The sequence below is a fragment of the Tribolium castaneum genome, chromosome 10 (assembly GCF_031307605.1).
Source record: "Tribolium castaneum strain GA2 chromosome 10, icTriCast1.1, whole genome shotgun sequence".
In the NCBI taxonomy this organism is placed as follows: Eukaryota; Metazoa; Arthropoda; class Insecta; order Coleoptera; family Tenebrionidae; genus Tribolium; species Tribolium castaneum.
Window position 1 is genome coordinate 5557850 of NC_087403.1, and position 27119 is coordinate 5584968.

A 27119-nucleotide genomic window follows, 5' to 3' on the forward strand; every position below is an offset into this window, starting at 1 on the left:
GAATTATTGGAAAATGATACATCATTGAAATTCCGTCCGTGTTTCGTGCGGACGTGTAAACTGTTTATTGTTTTCGACTCTTTCGCGAAAACACCCATCAAAAAATGTCTCATTATGAAATAATCAGAGCGAGGCGACAAGCTGTGAATATCATAATGAACTATTTTCAAGTCGAACTGAATAAAACAATTTGCATTAGTTTAATGGCGCTTCGAACTTGACAACAATTTCCATTAATTTCCTAAATGGCATTTTAGCAAAACAAACGTAATTACTAATTAGAAAATGCTAGAGAATATTTATTCAAAAGACGCGGAAATTAATTTATTTACAAACACCAACGCGAAACTATGGATTTTCGTGCCAACAATATGGAGATTTTTGACCGTATTTGTTCCGAAAAATCGACTGACGCCGAGAAAATCAGAAAAGTTCGAATAGTTTAGAACTATGCACGGTTTTTACCTATTATATCAGGGATTTCCTCCGATCGACTTCTCGTTGTGGCAGTAACCACATAATGTATGAATTCACTATCAGTATGACTTTAAATTTTTTAATTTCCTGGCTTCCGAAGAGAATTGCTTGACCAAAACATATTTTGATCCTTTGATCCTTTTCCTATTGTATAGACGGCTAATTAGGTGCCTTGTTATCAGCCGGGGCCTACGCGATGTTTTCCCGATTTTAGTGTGAAAATGTATGGATAATGAATATGTGAGTTGTTCGGCTTTGTAATATTGTATGAAACATTTAAGCCCCGTTGTCCATTAGAGAGATACAACCGGCTTAATTGGATCAACAGCCAATTTTGTTCCATATTTATAAAATTTGGCTTTTGTGTTAGCAAATTGGTTGATGTGCGAGTGTCACATTTTGAGCTTTGCCTTATTGTGCAGTTCGGACTGAAATCGAGCGAATAGCTAGTAGACTTTTGAATAATCGTCATAATTAATTGAATTCGAGTTGTAGTGTCACAGCTGTAGATTGTGACATGGAAACCACTTGAAGCGTATGTTGTTTAATGTAATTTTCAGTTTAGATTCGTTTCGAAAAGTTTTATTCGTTCTGTAACAGTTGCTGTTAAATTTAATGAGTTGTATTATGTGCATGGCGGCGACGGTGTAATTTTTTGTTAAGGTCTACGTGTAAATGGAATTTTTCAAAGAACTTCCATCAATGTGACCAATCTTCGAGGGAATATGTAGTTTTCGGGTCACAATCACGATTTCCAATATCCATAAAGCACATTTATCTGTTTGGTCTATGCAACGTTAAATTTATATATTGAGTAAAACTTTTTCGGAGTATTTATTGTATTTTGAAGTAGTCACTCGAGTTGCGGACGAAAATTCAACTTTCGAGCGAATTTCGTTACAACAAGAGAGTTTTACGGCGCGGAGTGATATTATAATGTAATTCCTCCGTTGTTTCCAGAAGAAGACAATTAAATTCGATTAGAAGTAACAGAATTATGAAGAGGAAAAAACACAATTATTCGTTGGTCGGCTCCAGCACAAAGTCAGTTTGGGTGGATAACACGAGTATTTAAAAGTTTACGAAATTAGTTTATTTGTAGCCTCGTAACCAATCAAGTTAGGACCTTTTTGACAACAGATGCGTCGCTTAAATGCAACCAAATTGCTCAATTTCAGGCGTCTCATCTCCATTTCCAATCAAACTAATTCGACTTTTTTTCGAAAATCCGCTCTTGTGAACAACACAATTATTTTAAAAGCGCATCGGTTACGCCCACTTCCTCTAGTTGGCCTAATGCCTAAAATGGAAGTTTTAGTGCATTTCCGCGTTTCCAGTTAAACTCAGTTCCAGACAGGCACATTCTACCAGTTCAACACAAGTACACATTAATTATTCATCTGTCTGAACGACGAGTTCTTTTTCCGACAATATATCAGAACAACCCCAGTTTCTTGCCCTTTATCTCAACATCTTCACACCAATACATAATTAACAAGCATTTGCACACACAAAGAGCGAACGGTTATCCAGGACATACAACATTCATTGCGTCTTATTACGACTGAAGGCGGAATCGATTGAAATCAAATCTCGGAGTTTTTCCGATATTTGCATTTTAGAATTATTTCGAATGCAGATTTAAATAATGGAACTACTCCCAGAATTTTTAAGTCTTATTATTTATTAAACTGTGATGGATTCGCTCTTTTAGAGACGAATGCTTGCAGGGAAATGGTGGATTATTAAAGACGTTCTGTGGATGCAGATGCCCACAAATATTATTATTCTACATTTATATTGTCACTAAATATTTAAGTCGCTCGTTTTGGAGTCTCAGGAATTATATATTTTGACTAATGGCCCGTATAAATAGGAGCTTCATTTGTATAAGTAATGAATTCACCAGATCGTACTCATTTGGGAATAGATTACATTCTGAATAGTTGTATAAAAACAAAGAGAATAACGTGCGTGAAAATTCAATTATTGCAGCAGCAACACCCGAATATTAAATTTTTACAAATGTGAAACGAAGTTAAAGAAGAACAAAGACCGGAGGATAATAACAAGATAAAAAAGGATCGAGGTAAAGACAAAGAGAAAATAAGAAATCCAACTTTATACACTTTTAGCAAAGCTAAGTTAAATAATAATATAATCAAAAATATTGTCATTGGACTCCACCTCCGCCTTTGCTTATTACAAACTGAGTTAAGCGGGGAGATAATATTCGCAAGTTAAGAGACATTGGAGGCCAAACAACTTAATTTAATTTTCGGGATTTAATAGCATAAAGAGTGTCAAGTTTAGTCTCGTGAATCAAATTTTTTGTCTAAACATAGTAAAAGTCAAAGCACAGCAAACAGAGTTTCTATAACTTTATTATAGAGTCGTAACTTCCAAACCCGGTTCGAGTTTATTTCGGCGAATATACTTCGCTAAAAATGCCCAGATTCTTTTGATATAATTAATGAAATGAAAGTTACGGTTGAGTTTCACCGGAGCGTAATTTCTAAATTTAAAAGTTAATTTGGGGGTATAAAAGATTTGACACAACTTAAAACAAACAAGAGATATTTTAAGACCAGAATTTAATCGGCCGGTTTGTACAAACTTCATACATTAATCAAGAACACTTTCCTCGTCTAGCGGATCTATTTGTCAAAGTTTTAGTGCAACAATTCATTAGATACCCCACAGAGCTAAAAACAATGAAATTTATTCAAATTACACGTGATTTCCCGTACATTTTTGGGATTTAAATTGGTAATTTGGAGCCTTTGAATAAAAGGAAAAAGTGACGCTTGCGGGAATCCACACGTAATTCGGGATTTATGCTACAAATTTAGATTCATCCCGGGTAGGGTGGGCCGGTCAATCGTCGATGATTTGCCCCCGTGTTAATTTACATCAGCTGCCACTTAGACGTGCAAAAATGGGGTGCAGATTGCTTCTAACCGAAATAAACTCGCTCGTTTTTCTTGGGGAAATCAAGCCGGAATTTGGCTTGAAATACTATTCTAGTCTCAGCTCCATTATAAAATGCATTTTATTGACGACGGCTGCGCACTGGATTCGGCTGCAAATTGGCCTTTCGTTGCATTTCCAATTCTTAGACACCCAAATTGAATTCGTTCAAACGGTGCGGCTTATTTATGGACACGAAAACATGCTACGTATTAGAGTTAATTCGCGATAACAATCCTCTCATGGTGAAATTGTACATTAAGCCAAAATGGCATTTTGTAGTCTAATTTCAATCCGATATCAGATTACACCGAAACCGGCAATCGAATTGGAAGAGTAATCTCCTGGCTCTAAATCACTAAAATAAAATTTCCTATTATACTAGCAACTAGTAAGCACAAATGAAACTGCTGCAAAATAATATAATCGGGGATTTGACGCACTCATTAGTCGCCCCTGATCAATAGAAAATTCCGATTTCGTTGCGCCTTGATTTACCCCACACAGTTGTCGTCTGGTTTTATCAAAGCAGTAGATTCCGAAATGTAAATTTTCACGTTTCTTGGCTTCTCGGGTTAAGTGTAGTAGAAGATAATGTGAAGTTTTATGGTCACGTGCCCTCATTTCAATAGTTGAGCACTTAATCGATATTTCACAGTGGATAAAAACCGGATATGCGATTTGCCATTTGGCGATATTTTCTGTTCGATTGCAGGTTAATTCCTCAATGGTGAGAAATTCGGTTTGTAATACGTTGGCAGAATGTATGCAACGTTTTAGTTAGTGCCAGCAAAAGCAATAATCTTTGTGAAATGTTGCGCCACTAATTTTCAAAGTGTAATCGGGCGTATAACCACGTAAAGGAGTTAGACTTACATCTAAAGTTACACTGACTTGATCGAAACTCGCCGGGTGTAACTTCTCCTCTGTGCTAATTTAAATGCAGTTTTTACTGGTAATAGTGGGGCGGTAAATTGCCGATGAGAGCCCCATCATTATTTTAAGGGTCGCGTGGACTGTGTCAAATATAAATTAGCTGGAGTTTTTGACGGTAGTCACGTTCGAAACATCCCCATATTAAACGAAATATACCATATGTCGGAACCACCATCGCACACCTTATCAGCACGTGCAGCTCCTTCTTTAAGTACCCCTACTTCTAATTTTAAACACTATCTCCGGCCTGTTTAAAGGGCTGACAACAGATGTTCTCTACTATTAGAGGCTCATCGTCCTTACCATGTACCTTCGGGGGAAAAATCAAATCTCCCCTAGATCCCCTGATAAAATTAATGAAGTTTTAATAGCATGTAATCCTGTCATGTAGAAATTGGGCCAGGTAATTTGAGAACTTCTCATTTAGTTTCTTGACCAAGTTTTAAGCTCTGAGGTAAAGCGCGCGTAGTTTGATATATACTCACATGGAATATATCTAGACCGTTTACCGAGCCTAAGAGGGGTGGAAACCATGTAATTTATGTGTCCGAAAGGGTGAATATATTTCACTTGCACAAACGGGATCCATCTCACTTGATACGTTATGGATTTTATGTTTGCGTTTCAAATGGCCAAATTCTTCCGCGCTCGACCACGCTTTCTCGTTTTGTGTTGGTAATTTTACACCACAATCAAATTTCGGAACATGGAGACAAGGCGAGCTTCAACAAGATATTTTAATTACGAGGTTACAGACCTCTTGACGATTGTCATACAATCTCAGACATTGTAGCCAAGTATTTTCCAAGAAACATCCACTCTGACATTCTTCACGATGAGAAACGCCGAACATTTTGTAAAGACTGTTCCAAGCCGGTGATGTTTTTCACCTTTTTCGTTACAAAAATTTACTACGAAAAACAAAAAAGCTATCCAAACACGTATCATTGCTAACAACAGAACAATCTCATATTGAGCGGAAACAAAATATACATACAGGGAGTTTTTTCATATCGCTGCACATACGAAGTTCATTATTAAAAAAGGCCAGGGATTGCTCGCATTCAGTGATAGTTTAAGCGTGTATTTGTGTATTTTTTAATCAGAAAAACGAAATAATTTATTTTAGCTTTATTTCAGTGTGAATCATAAGAGTACATGTAGAACTTTAAATACTTTATTAAAGTCTTAGCGCCACTGTATGTGCAGTGAAAGTAGATAATAAGTAGAGACAGGATTTTCGGAAACTGTCCTAACAGGCAATTTTAAGGGCTTTTCTTAAAACTCGAAATAAGTTTTGTTAAAAATGGAAATATTTGACACCCTTTTTATTTCTCTTAAATTCCTAAATTTTGTATCGTAAATGAGTTTTAAACATCCTATAGTTGTTTAATCTTCCTAATTTAAAATGAGACACTTTTTCAATTTTTTTTATTAGTACGTGTATTTAGTTTAAAAACAATAGATACACCAGAATTAATTTAATAATTAAAGATTTTTGTTTTTCAGGCTTCCAGTATTTCAGCATTTTAGTTTCCCCATATTATTTCCTCAATTTTTCACTTTATTATTATTATTATTATTATTACCTAGTTATTAATTTTATCTTACAGGCGCAGTTTTTTGCGCACTCGCCCTACTTTTCCAGGGTTCTTAGTTTTTGTGTAATAAATTTAAAAGAAAGTATCTGAAATTAAATTATTTCAGAACTAAGCAGAATCGACCATTTTATTTGCATCTAAGCCGAGATTCCGTTCTGTGACAAAGATTGGTCCTAATCTGGTTCTCATTTGCTCCAGCAATGAGCGATTGGCCAATAAAAATATAAAAATCACCTCCTACTTGTTTATCTTGTGCACAAAAAATTGCAAGACGATTGAAACGTTTGTCATTGGATATCGGGGAGGGATACTGCACTCCCAACAGTAAGGCCGACCAATCTGAAGGCGATTAAACCTGAACAAAAAATTGTCGTTTGATTAATTTGTAAATGTCGGCCAAACCATCTGGATTTCCGCTGTTTTTTAAGAAAATTTCGAGTTTTCTATTACACTTGGGTTCAAAAATTGTGGATTGATTTGTTTTTGGTAAAGATTGATTCTCGCAATTAGTTCGTGTTCAGACTCAAACATTTCGCAAGTTTTTCAGCAAAAAAGGCAGATTCTCAAAATTGTACCAATTTAGGTCAAAAATCTTTATATCTTTTTAGTCACTAACTTGGGCATTTGAAATCTGAGTTATGTTTTTGTTTAGACAACTTAATAATCTTTGAAAAGCAAAAAAATGGTGTTTCCACTTAACTTTTTAAAAATGTTGATAATGCTGAGGTGCCTGTCTTTAGTACTAATATGTATTTTCAAACAGTGAGTTTATTTTCTAGATTGAGATGAATTCTTACAGAAAAACAACTAATTTTACAACAGCGAATTCAGGCCAATATTTAGGTTCAATAGTTAATGAACTTGTGGTTCGTGTTGTTTGTTAATAAAAAGTGTATTCTAAATTACCAAATTTTAATTTAATAAGTAATTTCTGTTTTTGTGCAACCTTTTTTGATCTAGTAAATAGGTGGAGTTCGAATCGTGGTAAAATTTGAGTCACTTTGTAGTCTTGTCCCATTAAGGTGATTATGGTGCATCGAACTTCTTGGGCGAACGGCCCAAGTTCCGTGCGCAATTACCCATGGAAAACAATTGAACGGATTTAAGTGTCGTCAATTTTCCGAAATAACCGTCTAATTATGTCCGAAATGAATCACAATTAAACTCTGATGAAAACATGGACGTTTAAAGTTTAAAAGCTGAACGCGTCCCGCATTGAAACGACTGCACTTAAAAGAGAGTAGATCCACCGGAACAAATAAACAAATAGAGACTCTATCGCTTCGACGTGGGTTATCGCGACATCATTCTTTGCATTTAGTCCAGTGCATAAAATATTGTTCCGTTCCGATGCACTGCACATTCCATTTCACCGGCCGTTCACCAATAAAATTCGTCCGCTTTTTTCCGAAAAGGCCGAATTTTTGGAGTGCGGCCTGGTGTCGTGATGCGTGAAATTCCGAAACAATTAATTACACACATCAGTTGCTTCATTAACTTTGTATTCTGATCGGATCTTCAACGAAATCGTGACGAGCCTAATCCGGGGCTATTGTGATCGCCAAATATCTAAATTTCGAGCCAATAACTGTCCGTTTAGCGTTAGCATTGTCTTACTGTCACGAAACAGACAATTAATCTTCCCGACTAGCAGTTCCCTGATTAAAAGAAAATTAAACAGATCGAGCCAGCGTCTTTGAAGTATATTAAAGCATCAACCTTCGAACCCTAAAGTGGCGCCCTATTGTGCGTCTTAACTGGTTTATTGCCGTCTCGAAATGAAGTTATTAATCCGAACGGCTCAGTTGTATGCAAAATTTTTCAACCGAGGTGCAAAAAGCGGGGGTAAGTGGTGCTAATATTCAAAGTGTACACAAATTGGTGTATCCGACCGTAGTCATTAAGAAAATGTTAGGCACTTACTTGCGCCTCAGGGCACTTAACAGCTTGTGCTTGATTTGAGTTTACCACTTTGAGACCAGTATTTAGGTCAATTGTTTGCGTAGGATTCCCTCTATTCGCTCCCTAGATACTAATAGTTTATACATTTAATTCAGATATGGAACTTGACTCAAAAAACTTAAACGACCAAATCGCCTAATTACCATATCGCAAACACATCATACCCCCGAATGCTGACTCCGATCCTGCAGCTCGAACTCTTCCACCCGACTATTGATTGGCCACGTTCTTTGTTCCAAGTCAAGAAAAAACTTAATTAGGGTGTGAATATGCAAGTCACCCACGAGATTTATCACAAAATTTATTCCAGACGGGATAATTTATTGTAAAAACAACGCCTCTAATGGCGCAAAGCGCAATTAATACTAAAAATATAATTTTTATCGGCGTTTAAGTTATTCCGAAGAAATTTTTTTAAAGACTAATGGTTTTTCTTGAAATATTCTTGTTGGGTGAATGGAGGGTAGGGGTTATCTGTTATTTATTTCGGTAACTATTGGACATGACAGTTCCTTTCTGTTGTTTTTATATTGGTCTGGGCGCAATCGTGTGAAAAAATTGGGAAATATGATATATACACAATATTGAATATTGCATTAGAAAGGCGGGTTATAGCCAAGTAGACATAAATCTATAAGCTCTTAAATTACCTAAGGGTAGCTTACATGTGTGCCTAAGAAGCTTCAAGTAGAAGCCCAAGGGTTGCGACTTAAGAGTCTCTCGGATAATAAACGTCGAACGAAATAAAAATGGCTTCATATATCAGAAAAACCATTGAAGAGCTTCATTCAACCACCGTGCAGCGTACAACACATAAAAATATACTTTGTTCAAAGCTACACTTAATGTTACATCTTTTATCTTACTTACACGCGAGTTATTTATTTAAATCCTGAACTTTGGGCGGTAATTCCTGGCCATACGTTGAGGGTTTTAGCAATAATTTAATAGTTTTGTCAACGCGGAAAAATCAGTTCTAGTTATCAGATGCGGCCCCGCAATCGCAAAAAATCTCGCACGTCGAGCTTCCACGTCCTCGCAATTTTATCACTAATACTTATCAAATGGAAATTTATGCTGATTCTCGTGACCAAACGAAAAACACCCCAAAAAGTATGAATAGCAAACAATGCCGTTTCGGCCGCGATATTTCCGTTCATCCATTAATAAAAACATGAAATAATAACATATCGGCGTCGTATTCATCTTCGTCTCATAACTAGATGTGACTTGTTAATTATCCCCAATTTTTTACGACCCTCATATGATGGTAAATTAAGATTAATGACTGCTTTGGTTGGCTACCTTGCGGACGTGCTTCGCAAATCCCCATTACTCTAAAAGGCCTAGAAAAAATTTCACGCGATCATCGTTAAAATAATGAACATCAAATTGCGAATTTTGGCGAAGAATGTAATAAATGACAGTCCGTTTAATTGAAAATCGCACTGCGCTGATTAAATGACGCGAATGTACAGGCTAGGAATTAATAAATGTCGCACTAAGCCGCCGAAATTAATAAGCGCTAGTGAACATCATAATTGCAACGGCCGACCTAAAATAAAAGGATGTTCTGTGAGATTTTATTAGAAACCGGTGCTTGAAAGTTTTGAACGCCAAGTGATCAAAGGTATCTAAGTACACAGCGAACGCTAATCTTTAAAATAGCTCGGGACTCGCTTCAAAAATTTAAGTACTCCAGACAAGCGTGTCTTTCAATATTTAAATCATAGTAAATCATATCAGGGATTAAAACTGCAGCGGAATAAAAGTCAAATCCTTTAGAACTTTCCAACTAGTCGCGTAATATAATCACTACTGTCGGAAAAGTGCAGAGGAGGAAAAATCCTAACTACATTATTCAATTATTTCAAGGGAAACTGAGGCACAGTGACATGTTTAATACGAAACAAGCAGAAAAATCTCTCCCATTCTCCCCAAAATTTGTCGATATGTCCACAGTGGAAGTTTGTCTGTGTTGTGAAATGTTAATTTTGGTGAAAAATGGCATCCGTTGCCATTCTTTTTGTAGGAGCGTTCTGGGATTATAGTTTTTCCAACTACCTGCCTATTTATCTTTCAAAGTGTCGAGTGTTCTTCAGGAAATAAAACTTTATTCAGCTCACGATTTGAATCATGCCGAAAATGAAACACAGCTCACTTTTCCTAATTTCAGTTACTTATCGTGCGTAAAGCACATGCCGCAGCACGTCAATTGTGTAGTAATTTAAATATCCTGCGATTTATCCTTGTTCTGGGTGCGTTGCCTAGCCATCTGGTGTAATATCTTGGCCGTCATCGCCGTGAATTATTGTTTTTTTTTCTATTAAATGAAAATGTAAATGCGGCGAGATGTTTCGTTTTTGGGTGTCATTTCTGGCGGTTGAATAAAAAGCGAGTTTTTAACTTGGGGATAATCATCTCCAGCCGCCATATTAATAAATTACTGAAGGAAGTTCGGTTGCTTAATTAGAACATATCAATCACGTTCTGGTCCTCGGCAAATCCTCTGAATCGAGGAGTGTGCCTTAAACCGCAGTAATTGTACTTGTGTAATGGACGACCAACTGCAAACACCTTGGAAATTACGTAAAATTATTAAGATATGCATAGAATTTGGCGTAATTGCGTCCATATTAGATTTAGTCAAATTTCGTTGGCAATGTTGGCGTTGGTGAAACTTACATGGAAGATAACCCAAGTTGTGCGGAACCTGTCTAATGCATTTAAATGCAGATATCGTGCATGTTATCATATTCCCGACAAGTTTGTTCTACTCTGACAACGTGTAGACCGACTTTAAATTAATTCTATATCCCTTATATAAAAAACGCTACAAGCACACCCCGCTTAATGTAATTACTTTTGTTACATTTTTTCAATTTCGCACATACGCATTCATATGCTAATTCAATCTCGGATCGATGCGTCCATTTTTAAATTACGTACACGAAAAAAGTGCAAGCGTCGTCTTTCGTCACGTCTGTGCTTGACTTTAATGGAAAATGTCTAAATTGACAATGCGCTCTGAGCTGGTTTTTCGATATTTCTCTCTTGTGTAGCCAATCCAGTCTGGGCTTTGTTGTTGATTAAATAATTAATGAAAAGCCTTCGGCTATACATCGTGATTAGTGCATAACTGCATTGTTTCAACTGCAGAGATACATCTATCAGAGGTCGAGACAAACATTTCAAAAATTTGCTTGAATCAAGGCTCCCTCTCATTTATTTTTGTAGCAGGAATTTATTGTCCACAACAGTCTATAAATCCCACCATGTTTCCAAAACAGACTTTTACCCCACACCTGAAAAAATTCATTTGATTAAATCGAAAGCTTTGTCAGTTGTAACACTGCTGAGCGCAGGTATTTAAGGTCGATAAACATCGCTGCACGTCTTTATTGTCGGACATTAATGGCTCCTTTCCAAGATTTTCATTGGAATGCATTTTTCCGGTTTAAACGCTGTCGCCCCACTTAAAATTTAAATTGCATATTAATATTTACTCTTATTGAAAATATGAAAATGAAAAAGGAATTTACATATTCCTGACAGCCCAAGAATATTCTAATAAATTCACGCGAATAATTTTAAATGTTAAGCAGCCACATTTAAGTATTTTTTAATAAAATTCCGGTTATTGGCGATTTTTAATTAAATTAGGGGCTTACCGAACGATTTCGCCTAATCCCCTTTAAAACAATCCAGGCACAATCCCTAAACAAATTTTGTTAATTGGTGAAAAAAGCGCTTAAACAAACACTTCACCTTTAGCAACACTAATCAAATCGAGATGATTCCGCTTTATCCGTTTATTTATAAATCGACTTTGCTTTGTTTACTTTCTGTCTTCCATTAGGAGCGGTAATCAGTCGATTTTTCAGTTTTTAATTATCGTGCGACTCAAAATCTGCTTCAAGTTGTTATCTCGAAAGAATTCGAGTGTTATTGTGGTGTTAGAAGTTTAGCGCTGCGAGGAAGCTACTTTATCAAAACTAATAAAAGCAATTCTGGTGTTCCTTGCGGCGACGAAATATAAAATGGAAATGGTAATATCGTAACCTGGTGTTTGTAAACGTATCTTGCAAGTGAAGATCCATTGGCTTAAGTGTCTAAATCCATGTTCAGTGTTTTTGCAATAGACCGATAAGCTGTCGTTCGGACAGTTTCCGACTATCGAGATTTCGGCATGTCGTTCCAGATTATGCAGAATCCGGTACGCAAGCAGACGACCCTGTTATTTTTCAATAATCTTTTTCTTTTATCTTAAATGGTTCTCTTTGCAATACGACTCAATTTACTGATAAAGCGGAATCCATGTTCGATTACCTTCCTGACTCGCTGCATTCTAATAAACAGCATAAAGAGATCCGACGTTTCAGCCGCGCATCGACTTTATTTCGTTAATTACCCAGCAGACGTAGAAGTTGGTTTACCACATATTTCCCGAAAAACAAATCTTTTACGTGACTGTGATTTCTCACTTTTGTCTCAGCCATTTATTTAGTAAAATCAATATTCGGTTATCGGGACGTTTTACCTCGATCGACTTTATTTATTTATGTCTCCGTTTCTTTGTGTATCTCGCTCGATTCAAATTCTTAATTAGATATGCAAATCGGGGCAATTATAATTTCCTTTCATAGAGCGATTTTTAAGCACGTGCGGTCCGATGAGGCGTTAAAACTTTTCCCAAGATGTGGGATAAAACACAAGAGCGTGCCTTGTTGCTTAAAGTATGATACAAAATAAATACTAAGAAAGTTCGGCTAGAATTCCAAATAAAATTCCAAACGAAATAACTTTGTAGGAATTTTACGGTTGGACATGGAGATAAAGTTTGCGACCAGCAAAAAACATTTATTACGCTGCTTAAATAATTTTCACACTTCGATATGTCTGGAAACAAAGCCGGGAATCATTTTTTATGCGGATGCAATGTGGAGATAACGACGGATGATAAATCTTGGTTTTTTTGCAATTTTCGATTAAAACTGGGAAAAATGAATAGTAAGACGCGATTTTTCATTTTTAATTTAGTAATTTTTTATTCATTCTACTTTGCATAAATTGGAATGGGTAATTTATAAGTGCAGCAAGATTTGAGAGCGATAAACTGAGACAGCTGTGACTAACCACAGAGACATTACTAAACTTCAACATGATTTACCTATCGAATTTCCAAGTCGACTATTTTGCTCTCGCCACGATTTATTTATGTCCATTAAGGCCCTTAACGGCCTTTTCTACATGCTTTTCATTACGGCTATCGAAATGGTGGATGCGCCGGTTCAGCAATAATTGTCCACTTTTTACGTTTCGCTTCTGCCCAACAATTTCCAAACCACGCCAAGCGTTAAATTCGACTGAAAGTTTGGTCAATAAACCGACAGAGCGCCGTCTTAAAAATATTGTTACGTATCTTGCGAAAATTTCCGGTTTCTGAAAGGGTTTTTCACGTGTAATTGCAATTACAATGCATTTTGGTCGACGGCCCGCAGAGGCGGAGCGCTAATCTTGGAGGGATTTCGGAGCGAGCGAAATATCGGAGTTAAACTATTATTTTTTGGTTGTTTTGGCCTCCTTTTTGATGTTCGTGGCTGTGCTTTTATTTTAGCGATGTCGTTCGAGTCTTATCTTGAAATTCGATGGCTTTATGTACCAGGAATATAAAAGCTTTACTGACAGTTTGGGAGCGCTTTCATTAACAATTATGCATTTTACGGGATTTAAATTTGATTGATAGTTAAAAATGGCGAAGTAGGAACACTTCGGGGAGCAAGGGAACGCTTTATACAATCGACAATTTTTATTTTTACGGTAATACGCAAACTGAAATTGTTTGAAACTGTCATCTGTTTAATGTGAATTTGAGCACATTATTAATAATAAAAAATCCGCCATTGGGATTTATGACAGTGGATTCTACTTAATTAATTGCAAATGCAATTATCGTATATCACACCAGCAGTCATAATTTAATAATTATAGTTCGTGACGTACTATCTGTAATTTTAACGTGGGTTTTGTTGGTGTTTGGCCTCTTGACTGTTTGCACAGTACCAATATTGAAATTAAACATTTTAAATATTCATGGAATGATAAAAGGATGCGCCGAGAGTTAATAACTTTAGATTAAAACCAGACAGCAGTTCCGCATGAAAATAATACAAATTTCGTTGGCCATGTAAAATATATTAATCTTGATTTGTCGGGCGGCCTAGGCGCCACTTTTTGCCCCGTTTTCCGAGTGTAGAGCTGTCGTGATAATGTTTGTAACAGTAATTGTGCGTTTTGTTGAAAATTTACAAAATGGTTTTGCCTGAGCGAGAATTATAAATAAATGCCAGTGCCATTTTTTTGCGAAATGGGAATAAATTAAGTGGCCCTAAATGGCGCATAATATAGATAGGAGTTTTCGCGATCTTCGCCGTTGTTCGTAGATGGCGGTGGTGGACAACGCATTACGGTCATTAAGCCCGTCATAAATCATATCAAGTTCGTCCTCTGATGGGATTTGTACTTTATGAACAACTGCATATCTATTGTTAACTCGTTCAACACGAACTATTGCCACCTGCAAACATCCCTCTCAATGAACCCGAAATTTGCAAGACTTGACCCGAATTTCGTAAATTAATTACCGGCTGAGATGTCGATAAAACACTCGAGTGAAATAATTGAATTGTGACCAAAACTTCGGTGTCTGCACTGTTTTAAAATTCACCGCAAGTCGGGGCTTGAAAAATTCATGTAATGCCGGAGATGAAATATATTGACACGAATGAAGCTTTAATTGCTGGTTTTGGCGGATGCGCCGGGCGAGGCCGGTCAAAAATTTCAAGGCGTTTCGCGGGAATTTTTGTTGTGTATCACGACACGGGTTTACAATGGAGATGGCGTTTCGTGATGCTATTTATTATCCTTTTTAAGAGCCGTTCTTCTTACGCTACTAAGCTCCTATATCAGAGAAAGGAAACGCTTCCGAGTAAAGCTTGTTAGAGGCTATATATGCTAGAGAAAATTCACAACCCAGGAATTTTTGCTTTATTTACTAATAGTGACGGAGGATATATTAAATTGTCTATCCGTCAGGCAGCCTACGTGGCAGCACGTCAAACGGCGCCTCCATTGCCCCGACTCGTCTTTGGCTGACACTTTATCTGACACAATTAAAACCTGAAATGGTCCACGCTTGGAAAAAATCTCGGCTGTGTATATTTGTCTATTGTAAGGGCGCGAAACCGGAAACTGTAACAAAACCATTGAAAGTATCTGTCAGCGGTGTAATCGTCAAACGCTTTCAAGTCGGGCAATGCGAGGAAAGAGTGCTCAAACAAGAAACACGTGACCATATGGTTTTCTTAATAAACACTTAAACTCCTCTACAAGACCGTTTAGTAATAAATTCAATCACGATGAAAGCCAGTCTTTACGCAAGTGTAAACTAACTATTTATTCCTCGACTGAATATAAAAGATACTCTGAAACCAATCCGAAGCAACAAATTTAGGGCTGACGGGGCTGTCACTTGCCGGCAACACACATCTTGGATTTTTTACGCCATGGAACTGAATTCACGTATTCTTGATACAACGTGACTATTCATAAAACCTCTTCCATTTCGACACAGTTTCCGGAAAAGTATTCCCTTTTTCATTTTGGAACATTAAATCGAAAACGAGACAAGACTTGCCATTGATAGCAGCGCCTATCATTTTTGCCCTTAAAAACAAAATTTATCACTATTGTTCACAAATTATTCCGGCGGAAGATCGGAAATAGTGACTCAATTGACTCATGCCAAGTCATCATCTTAACGACCCTTATAAAATTTGCTCTAACTTTGTTGCACCGAAACTGCTGACGCAGCGCCTGTATGTTAAATTATGTAAAAATTGAAAGTTGGTCTGTTTTCACATTTTCAGTAATCCGAATTGAGATAATGTGGTTTTTCGGTAGTGTAGTAAATGTTTCCTGCCCGGGAGTGTGGGCTTTTGCGGGGGAAATTAAATTGGAGTAAAGCTATCGGCCCGGGAACTATACGATTGCTTTATGGAGTGAAACCGTTTAAAAAATGTTATGACCCAAATACGCTTTTAACTCGCAATGCACGAAACGAAAAAATAATAATGCGATCGGATCCGGCTGAAAAGGCCGAAACTTGCTTATTGATAAAAAATAAAAATCAGATTGAGCTGCGCAGAGGGAATTACCGTTATCTAAATTAAGTCAAAATTGAGATGTGGCAACGGAATCCAAAAATTCAACGTTGATATTCGTATTGTAAATTTATGGTGGGGAAAAAACGAGACGTGCCGGTGTTCTCATTAGTAGTGACACTTTAGGAGACAATAAGATTAAAATCTAGCCAAGATATAAAATTAAACGCCTCGCCACTTTTACAAGTGTATTATCGTACGTGAGTAAAATTTCATAAATTTTGTTATACTTCCCGCATAATACAGCCTGGGGCAACGATACTGCGGTTTAAACATATAGAATTTACATAATCACGTTTAACTGCACTGTTCAGATCTATTTGGTATAAATTAATTAAAGTTTAATGTTGCAAAAATTTGATAATTGCTGTTGTTATTTATTATTATAGGCTTGGAGCACAATGAATATATCATGTATAGACAAATAATTATCGTGGTGATGATGTTGGTAATTTATTACCGACATAAACCGTGTTTGCACATTCACTCAAATAAGAATTTATGCCCACCTGAAGGTGAGCGTAATTGTCGTTTGCGGGACGGGTCAAAAATTAATCTAAGGGTTGAAATTAAAGCGAATTTATATTGTCGTAAGGGACGAATCGATATTTTAAAGTTACACGTGCTCTTTATTATCTAAATCTATGTGGAGTTTGCGGAAAATGGGAAGGATTATTCGATGGGGTAGAGTAAACAATTATTACATTACCCGCCACTTCTGTTTATTCAAATATTGTGTGTTGTAGGGAAAGCTATTATAAGTAAGCTCGAGACAGCTTATACTTACTATTGTTGCCAAAGACAAAGCAAGACGCTGGAGAAACTTAAATTAGAAATCTCGCTGGCGAGACTGATAAATCACCTTTATGTATCATATTCCCGACTTAATACCCCTTGTTACATCTGACATTAAATAATAGCAAATTTGTATATAATACACTACCACTGCCGTGTAGATTTTGAATAAACATTGTTTCCAAACTATGAGTGTTACTCCTGGAGTTTATGCAACCAAAGTTACGCCGATCGATCTTTTCAAAAAGAATTAACTGAAACCCTTGTCAGCGACAAGTCGGTTGTTTTTATTAGCATATACCGACTAGCAGTCAACCTTTAATTACAAGGGTTTACTCCAAAAGACCACAGCTGTTACCAAATATTAATATGAAGCAGTACTTGGTCTTACTTCGCTAAATCTCCACTAACTGACTTGAGATGCAGTTAACTCAGCTTCACCACAGTTGCTTGCAACACAAAACACGTTTTACCATGCCGTCGCCTTTTTACACATGATGCATCCACTTAAAATATCGTTTTCTCGATTTATATCGCATATTCCGGAACATTCGCCCGAGAAATAACTTTTTCCACTTCTTTATTTTATTAAACAAAGTGGCTATCGATAGCCGACTTTTTACGGCTTTTTTAAACTTCTGCTTGCCTGGAATACAATAAATTCATCGGTTTTCATAATCTACCGGGCGGAACGCGAACAAAATTTTCACCACTCGAAAGTGTTTCCCACGGTAAATATTTGCATTCTTATCTCATTAAGGATTTAAGTTCAGATCCTTTCGATTACGAAACTCAAGCAGGTATTATTCGAAGAACCAAATTCAATATTTTCACGAGAAAACCCACACCGATGCAGACACATGGCAACGTTATTGATTAATTTTTTTATTCACTTTGTATTTTATTACTTTACGCCACTTCCAGTTTAATAGGAGTTTTTCAGTCGGGCCAAGAACGCGCTGCTCCCTTGTTTTCTTTTCAAAATCAAGGATTTTTTCCATGTGTACACAGTTCAAACAATATTAAATATGCGCTCTTTTAATTAGTCTTCCGAACTGTTAAAAAGAAGTAATTTGGGCTTTTTGAGGCCGGGGCTTGTGAAGCGAAGCAGTTGCTTTTTATAGTTTCGGGGTCCATACTCGGAATTACGGGGTCTTTGCGTAATGATAAAGTTAGTGTGCATGTCGATGTAGTAAAAGGGCTTCGATTTGGGAACGGTCGGTGAAGTGTGATTGAAGGATTGGTGCTTGATAAAGAGAAGTTAATGTTCGAGTGGTTTAATTGGAAGCGAGAGTTTCCAGCGGGACCATTGTGATATTTATTGGGGACCACACGTGGAACTAACGGGATTTCGTTGACTTGGACAAGTCTAAAGTTGGATATAAATAGGATAGCTACACCTACAAAGCGGATAAGTCAAACTCAATTTGACCTAATCTGATTGGCGAAAGGACTTTCCTCTTTAAGCAGATTCAGATGAGAGTTGCGTAGATATGGACGAATGATATTAGGAAAGAATGTCACGTATCTAGACTACGCAATGGTCCTGATGAGAAGCACGTGATAAGTGAGACGGGACTGGCGGAAATGGAGGTTCCGCACGTGTCGTTAAGCCGGAAAGAAATTGCATAAACACTGACTAGGGATATTCTGATAATCCTAATTGCTCAAAGGAACTAACGGTTCCTCCAAATACCCGGTCTGGGAGTTGTTGGGGTGTTTTACGAGGTATTAGGACATGTTACTTTAGAGCTTGTCATCGGCGACCTCAACCGGAAGAAAAAGGCCGATAGCATTCTTGTTTACTAAGGGAGGTAGTGCAGTTTTTAGCCAAGCCCTCGTAAAAGGGAATTTGGGTAATTACGCAAAGTTCAAGTGGAGTTTGCAATTATTACGAAAACTTTTAAAATTTGTATTAATTTATTAGAGTTTCCGGTTTGGAGAACTCTCAGCCAATTAAAAAAGAGAAAGAGAGGAAGTAGATTTGTGAGGATAATGCTAAGAAAACGGTCCTTAGTATCTGTCGATTCATTCATACTTCTTAAATTGAAATAATAGCAGTTGCTGACAAGTTCGAAATGGAACTATTAAGATGTGAAATATTGGAGGAGTTCAATTTTCAACGCACATCATTAATGTAAATTTACGGACATTGATCTGAAAAGTTCGGGACGTGAAGAGAATTTAAACTTTTCGAATAAGTCGATGTTTACTCGCATCTTCTGTAATTTTGGAACTACTTCACAAAAGCCAAAGGAAATTGTCTATTGCATCCAAATTTTCCCCTTCAGAAATAGACAAATTTTTCACAGTCTGGACAAGCTATTTAAAGCTGTCTTTTGTATTCCCGGACCTGTTTACAGAACTCTTTGAATTTGTATGATACCACTCGAAATAGAACAGCCAACTATTTTAATCGTTTGTGAGCGATTATGACCACTTCCCGACACCCAAAACTTTCCGAAAATTCACAACTCACCAGACACGCGACCGGCAATACTTCTGAACTTCCAACATTCCAAACCTTGACTTTAGGAAAATTCTAAATAAAACACGACAAGAAAACAGATGCAACATCTACTAATTTAGTATGAAACTATTAAACTTTATTTATTTACGCAATTAATCTAAATTATCGAACAACTGCCGCTTTAAATAGAGAAGCTGAGGAAATTTTAATCCGCATTAGCTTTTAAGTAAATATATGCAACCTGATACAGTCTAACTCCTTGTCCGTGGACTAGTTTAAATTCAGCTTTGTTCATAAATTCATCTCTCTTCATTACTTTTAATTGCATCAAAACTCTACTCTCTCTCAAAGACATCTCTCGACAAAGCGAACGCCCCTCACCTTCCTGTTTTCATCATTTATTAAAACAAATTATATAACCTGATAGCATTTCGAAGCTTTCAGATTGCAGCGTTTTAAATATGGACCGTTTACAGCTCCATCCATTTAAGGTTACTTAATTACGAACATCAGTCAACTAAATAAAATTTCACGAGAGACAAGTACAGAAGTGGCCTTAAGAGAGGTGCCAACACATTTCGTATAAATTGTCTTGCGTCTATAAATAATTGTAAAATCGGGAATTGGCACCGGCTTGAGGAAATAATTTGACGGTTGAGAAAAATTGGCCGTCACGTCTTCCACCTTGTCACTTGTTATCAGTGCCCCAGTTAGAATTCCTACAACAATTTGTGTGAACTTTTTTCCTGATTAATAGCTTCTGAATTTTGATCTCGCGGTGCCACTTTGTTAGTCGCAGCGGCAGTCATTATAGCACAAGATTGACTTTGTTTAAAATTGTTACGCCATAGTTTTCTGGCAGTTGGCGTCGTGCAATTAGGCCGTTGTGCTCTGTTTAGGCGCGCCGATGTGTTTCTTTGATGTATTTCTAAAACCCGGCTGATACCTGGATCCGAATATGCCGCTGAGCTGGTTTTTACGTTAATATCTCGCGTTTGAATGCGGTATTTTCGACCATCGATGAATAATTTACGCGATGGCGCTCACTGAAATGAGATGTTTGAAATACCGACAGAATCATTCGTTTGTTATTTGCAGTTTTTACGAGGGAGCTATTTGCGGATGCGTGAGACGCAGACAACCGTACCCGCGCTAAATTTACCTACGAAAGACGGCCACTGCCCTGCGACCTGTCGCTTGCAATAAATGGACATTTTTGACATATTTCTGCTTTTTTTAACTGCATGCGAAAGTAGAAGTAATTTTGCAGTAATAGGCGATTTTTTGCGCGGTATTTAAACGCGCCTCGAACGCTCGGGGCGAACTCTCGGTTTTATTAAGAAATTAAGAAAGAGAAAAATTCGGATGAATCCTTCTTGTCAGGGTGGAACATCTTACCTTGGGGCTAACGACAGCAGTTTTGCATTTATAAATGTTTGGAATTAGTGTCATAAATTCTCCCCGAATGGGAGCGTTGGGCATTCCTGGGATTGTTAGTTGGAGTCATCTTCGGTCCTAGGTCAATCCACCCCTGGCGGCGATATTGTTCCATTTGCCACGGCTTTCTGAGCGCGCCGAGCATCCGTCAATCCGTCGAGCACTGGCGGAACAGTTTGCAACCAGTCCGTGCGCGATGCGCTCCTAACTACTAGTGCTAGTGCTAGTCATGTGTCAGCATGGGATTTTCATCCCTTTTGGTGGTCCTGTTCCTGGTTGCTGTAGACTACGGGGCGCCGCAGCCTGCACGTAGAGTAAACGTGTTCGGTACGCCCTTCACCCATTTATTGTTTTCATCATAACTAATCACCATCCAGGGAACCCGCTTTTTTACCCGCCGTTGTATCCACACATTGTACAAGATTTCGGACTAATAAAAATGACTTACAGCGATCGCTGTCTTCCCTTCACGATTTTTAATATATCTCGGATAACCCGCCGTAAAGAAGCGAAAAGGGGCACTCGCTGAGTTAATCCTCCCATTACACTTCCATCATTTCTACATTACTTAATACAGTAATAACAATGGAAAACGATAAGGATCTACATTACACGACGGACGCATGTGATTTTTTTAATAATTTCTAAAACTTATCTTAAATCCACTAACATCCGTTGAGAGCAAAGTTGATGTTATAATTGTATAATTTTCTTACACTCTCTAGATAATAATATACTTAATAAAATAAATTAATAACTTTGTTTTGGTTTCGTATCGCGTGGCATAACCTTTGATCTAATAATAGCGTCACTGTAAGCAAAAATTTGAAGCAAGTGTCATCTCTATTCGAATATAATAAGTGTTCTTTCTGCAGCAGGAGAGGGCCGGATTAGGGTTGCTAAAGCCCCTAGGCTAGCGTTACCCCTATCTACTTTTTTTTCACTATAATGCTATATAAACTTTTTTTTGTTTTAATAAAAAAAACAAGCATAGTAGGTAAAGAATAAATAAAAAACAAATTTTTATTTTAAAAGTTTTTTATTTTTTATTAATTTTTTTCAAAAACAGTTTTTTGGCGCCCCGGGCAGCCAGTTGGGCGGCCCGGCCCTGCAGCAGGATGGGGTTTCTCTGTGAGATTTAGCATTGAATCTGGTCGGTCCCTTTAAAATTTGCGGGTGAAAAAGTGTCCCGGAAATGGGCTTTTTCGCTGTCCAGTAAAGCGTGGTTAACAGTAAAAGTGTCCGACCGCGTCGGTGTCGGCGTCGCCCGGTAGTCCTGGAGTGCGGAGCAGCCTGATCGGGGTTGCTTCCCTAATATATGCGCTTTCAGTGCTGTGCCGGATACATGTACCCTGTCTCACGGGGGATTTATTGCGCCCGTTTTACTGGCTTTTTGTTAAAATTCCCAGTGCTCCTGTTATGTCTGAACAAAAGCTGCATTTGCAGGATCGTATCGATGCTCCTGATTTAACCGCGTCTTAGTCAAACCCGGTAATGATTTGTCTCTAGCTGCAAGAACCGTGTCATATCGAGGGCCCTGTAATTATTTTTACCGAGCTTTCCACTATCGCCACAAACCAATTCGCCTCAACTCCGCCACTCCAACTTGTTTCCAACTTGATGCATGCCTTAATTGGCTCTGCGCCCCAACTTCTGAATAAATAAAGTGCGAAAATAAAATAACAACCGCAACACAAATTAAATTCATGCTTACTACCCCTGACATTCCCAACATCAAGACGCAACTCTTTACAACAAGATAAAACTTTCAAGGCAATTTGAATGAACACAACCACAACAGACTATGACATCAATGGATGTACCCACATTCATCAACCCCTGATGGCTCAAACAACCCCAAATCACTTTATTCCCCCTTTTTCCGGATATTCTTAGGCAACAAAATATTTACCACTCCTTCGCAAACAAATAGTTCAACTCTAATTAAGTCACTCGAGCCCAAATTGGATGCTTAAATCGCACTCGCCATCACGTGCTAATTACCCAAACTAATTTTCAGCATTCAAATACAAGACATTTTTAAACTTGAACTGTAAACTTAAATTGACTTTAAAACACTTGGAGAATTTTAAAACGGGCATTTTCCACATTATGCTAATATATTCAAGTCTTCTCATTACATGTTTGAATAAGACATAACCGGGTGTTTAGTGAAATATTTATACGAAAATTTTTGCAATTTTAAGTTAATTACTTCCAAGCGCTCAAATCGAACTTGCCCGGCGCATCCACCATTTTTGTCGCCTAATTCCAGAAACTTTTACACACGTTTAGCCAAATGAGGAAGTGTAGGTAGGAACGCCGTAGTCTGGTTTAAGTGGGGCATGAAATTTTGTATTTGTGAGAAGTTTTAAAACATGCTTTTCTGATCGAGGCTTTTGTAAAAGTTGAAAACAATGATGTTGGCGTTATCTCGTTGCGATATGCTCTGAATTGGAGGGACATATCGGGGACAATAATCTGGATTATTGTCGACTTTTTCTATAATTTGAAAAGTGTTTTTCTGGTTGAACTTAAACTTTAGACGCGATAAGTTCGTAATTGAGAGTGTGATTAATGGACGCTATAAAACTGCCGTCGTGCAATTTAAACTGCTGAGTAATCATTCAGATTGTCAAAACGACATACGGAATTATTTGCTAAATCTTAATTGAAAAACTGAATTATATTGCTCCGCATATTTGATTGGGTTCGAGGTGATTCTAAAGATTCCGGATGGAGCGTTATTAAATTAAAACAGCAACATCTGGAATTAAAGTATAACGCGAGAACAACAAAAATTAATCTCAACTTTGGCGAATTTTTTATCTTATGAGACACAGGATATTGTACTGTGCACGCACATCTGGGGTGATTTATGCAAAACTGCGGAGCACAGTAGCTTAAGCTTCTAATAACTGTACTAACTTGGTATTTCTCTTTTCTTTCTGGTGGTGGTGTATTGGGTACGGTGTTCGTCTGGTCTTCACGGGCACAGCTTTGTTATCAGGAACTCTGAGGACGTACCAGCGAGCCGGTTGTGACGATGAAGTTGTGACTCTCCGATGCCCCCCTGGAACGAGCATCTCGATCGAAATCGCCCAGTATGGAAAATCAGCTCCGTCCAAATCGTTGTGCGGCCCTAAAGCAACCCAATCTTCGATTTCCAAAACATCCTACAATTACAACGTTTCCTGTCTCTGGCCCAATTCATTACAGGTCAGTAGTTTAAAAATGTTAGAACTAATCCAAAGTTTGTACTAATCATGTAACATAATTAACATCCCCTACGTACCACTTGTACAGTCGAGAAACTAATACGTTTTTATTGCAGAGTTTGCCTCATTAACCGCCAGTTAATTAATTCCGAAGGTTATTTGTATTCTATTGAAAAGTTTGTGTTTTTTCTAATTATTTTTTCATTCACCTGAAACTGTTAAGAAAATATAAGCAGCGGGATAATCCGCTTACAAAGTCTTGTTGAATATGAGCTTTATGTATAATAGAGCAGTAGAGATACAAGTAAACATTTGAAAAGCTTAGCTTGTGCTTATTTACAGACCAAGTGGGAGGAAGTAGCTCAAGGAACATGGGGGAGAGTAAGTGATCATTATGTATAATAATTCAGCATTGGCGGCTCGTGGCCTGGGTTAAGGGCGCCCACGTGGCAGTTCGACACGAGCCGGCTCTGTGGATATGATTTTATAGGCTGAAGGCACTGTGGGGCTAAGAAAGAACACTGCTCTTGGCTGTTTCTTCTTCCGCTTTGCTGCATTATTTTTCACACCATCATTTCACCACACAATTGGATTATTTAAGGGATTAAAAAACACGTTTTGTCGCTCATGGCTTTTTTATAGCGTTAGTTTTCGTATTGGGCATGAGATGCATATATTTTTGTATGGTTTGCTGCAATTTTAGCTAGACTTTCAACGCCGTGCTGAGAAGATCGCGATTTGGCAAAACCATGCGGAAGTGGTTAGAATAGTGTAAATAACGTAATGTTTGTAACATACTAACATAAAGCATGCAGGTATGTGATGTTTTCGCAACCGCTTTGGCAGTGATTTACTTAAATCATCTGAAGGATTATACAGCCGATCTGACTGACGGTACCTAGTACTCGTTGTTGCAGACTGTGGTGGAGGCGTGCCAGAAGAAGCGTCAGTGCAAGTTTAAAACGTCCCCGAAGACATTCGGCGGGGATCCCTGTCCGGGTGTTCGCAAATATGTCGAAGTGGCTTATAAATGTAGACCGTGTAAGTATGAAAAATGCATTGAAAATTTACAGAAATCGGCAGCGGGGGATTTTTCAGATGAGTTTCGAAGTAAAGTGGCCTGCGAGAATGAACGAATTCAATTGAAGTGCAATCCCAACTCAAGGGTTGCCGTATACAGCGCCAGCTACGGGAGGACGGAATACGAAAGCATTCAATGTCCCCAGCCCCAAGGCGTGCGCGAGGAGAGTAAGTTGATTATGCGATTCTTATTTAAATTGCGACCATTTGCGATTAACCAAACACCGCGCGATTTTATTGCCACGTCGTACATCATCGCTGATCGATACCGCATTTTATCGCCGCACAATATGGTATTTTGTTTTGAAACGCGAAATAAAGGCACATTCCAAGGCAGCTGTAACTCTGCCAATAAACACCAATACAGAAATAATGCCTTCGCCTACGCGGCCTTGGACCTAATTAGCCGCTGGGAAGTAATTTTGATTTTCCAAAAATCTAAATTCGGCGTAATTGGAGCCTCCTGCAGACAGTAGTATCGGGTTTAGTCAAAAATAGTGCGTTTTGACGTGTCAAATGCATTCGGAGTGACAAGCGTGAAGGCTCACTTTGAACCCTTTGTGCACTTGCAGCGTGCTTGGTGAGTTACGCTACCGAGACTGTGATGCAGCTTTGCCACGGCAAGCGGAGTTGTGAATTATCAGCCGACATAAGTACTTTTGGCAGCCCCTGTCGGCCGGAGTCCCGCATGTATCTAAAAGTGATCTACACCTGCGGTAAGTAATTTAAATGAGATTATTGGACCCGCTGACACTGCCGCACAGTTCCCCGGAAAGTACTCAAGGAGCAGTACGAGGGGCGCCTCGAACCTGACGAAATTGAATCCGACCAAGAGTTTGCCACCGACGAGGACGACGACTTCGAGCCGTACGATGCCGGCAATAACGAGTACATCAGAGAGTCGGCTGCTTCTCCGCCCGCCTCCAACATCGACGGCGTCGGGAAAGGGGATAATCTAACCAAGGACTCGCCCAACGTTAACGCTAAGAGTCCTGCACACAAGTCGAACGGACTTGATCTTGGTGAGTTTGCATGTTTACTTGGGCAGCGGAGCAAATACCTCGACTTGTGTGCTAAGATAAATATAAACCCAATATTTCGCACAAACTCGCTACTTTTTACTCCGATTTTGCCAAAGTGGTTATGCTTTCAACGCCAAACGTGTAAATAAACGTCAGAGCCGTAACGGCACAGGGCTGCTAGGCGAAACTGCTGTTTGTGTTTAGTGTATTTATTTCATTTCTTTAACTTGCACACAGAATACAGAGACTTCATAAAAATTATCCTAACATTATTTAAAGAATTAGAAGATTTTTTACCTATTTATTACCTAATCAAAATACAACGTTTCGTCTTCATTTTATCGTTTATTGTTTTACAGTAAAATGAGAAAAGTAGGGGCATTTCTCTTTCACCTCTGTAGAAGAGAGTAATATATTAACCAATTTTGGCGCGGAGTTATATTTGTTTGGTTTTTATTTGGTACATAAACAGTCTTAAAATCTCCCAAAAATGGTTCTTTAGGCGTTGGGAAGCGACTTTTCACCTGTATAGCGTACGTTAAATTTCCGTAACGTTGCGGCGCGGCACCGCAGAGGATAAAATCAAATTTTTGCCTCGGTGCCAGATTAGAGTGTTCCTTGATATATCAGTGCACAAAGGCACCTTGTAAATAAAATTCACGTTCCTCGCATTCCCGCTTTGTATAAATTACGTGATCAATTATCTTGATGTGAGTTTGTAGAATTACATTAAACGTCACACAAGTCGATGTTGTGTAGTTGTAGAAGTTTGTAATGCATGCCGGCTGTAATCTTGCTTGGTGTTTCGATGAGGCTGTTTGGCTTGGTGCAATGCAACCGACGTAGGAGATCCGCGGTATGGTCGCGGTCGTGTATATAGTCGGACAAATTAGGGTGGAGTCCATTAACAACAATCCCCACAGAGTGAC

General features: G+C 38.1%; 1 protein-coding gene across 8 annotated transcripts in view; it reads left to right on the plus strand.

Annotated features, from left to right (window-relative positions):
* Positions 1 to 27119, plus strand: part of LOC662950 (uncharacterized protein) — a 59612-nt gene that overhangs the window by 31064 nt on the left and 1429 nt on the right. Inside the window, exons 1-7 of one of the 8 annotated variants that reach the window (XM_008201236.3) lie at positions 20961 to 21197; positions 23881 to 24089; positions 24431 to 24469; positions 24991 to 25129; positions 25187 to 25336; positions 25741 to 25884; positions 25933 to 26190. In XM_008201236.3, the coding sequence (XP_008199458.1) occupies positions 21110 to 21197; positions 23881 to 24089; positions 24431 to 24469; positions 24991 to 25129; positions 25187 to 25336; positions 25741 to 25884; positions 25933 to 26190 (1027 nt within the window). In that variant the 5' untranslated portion in view covers positions 20961 to 21109. Of the gene's footprint in view, positions 1 to 20960; positions 21198 to 23868; positions 24090 to 24430; positions 24470 to 24990; positions 25130 to 25186; positions 25337 to 25740; positions 25885 to 25932; positions 26191 to 27119 lie in introns of those variants that run through there. The other 7 variants (XM_015977458.2, XM_008201234.3, XM_008201240.3 and 4 more) reach the window with 7 other exon arrangements.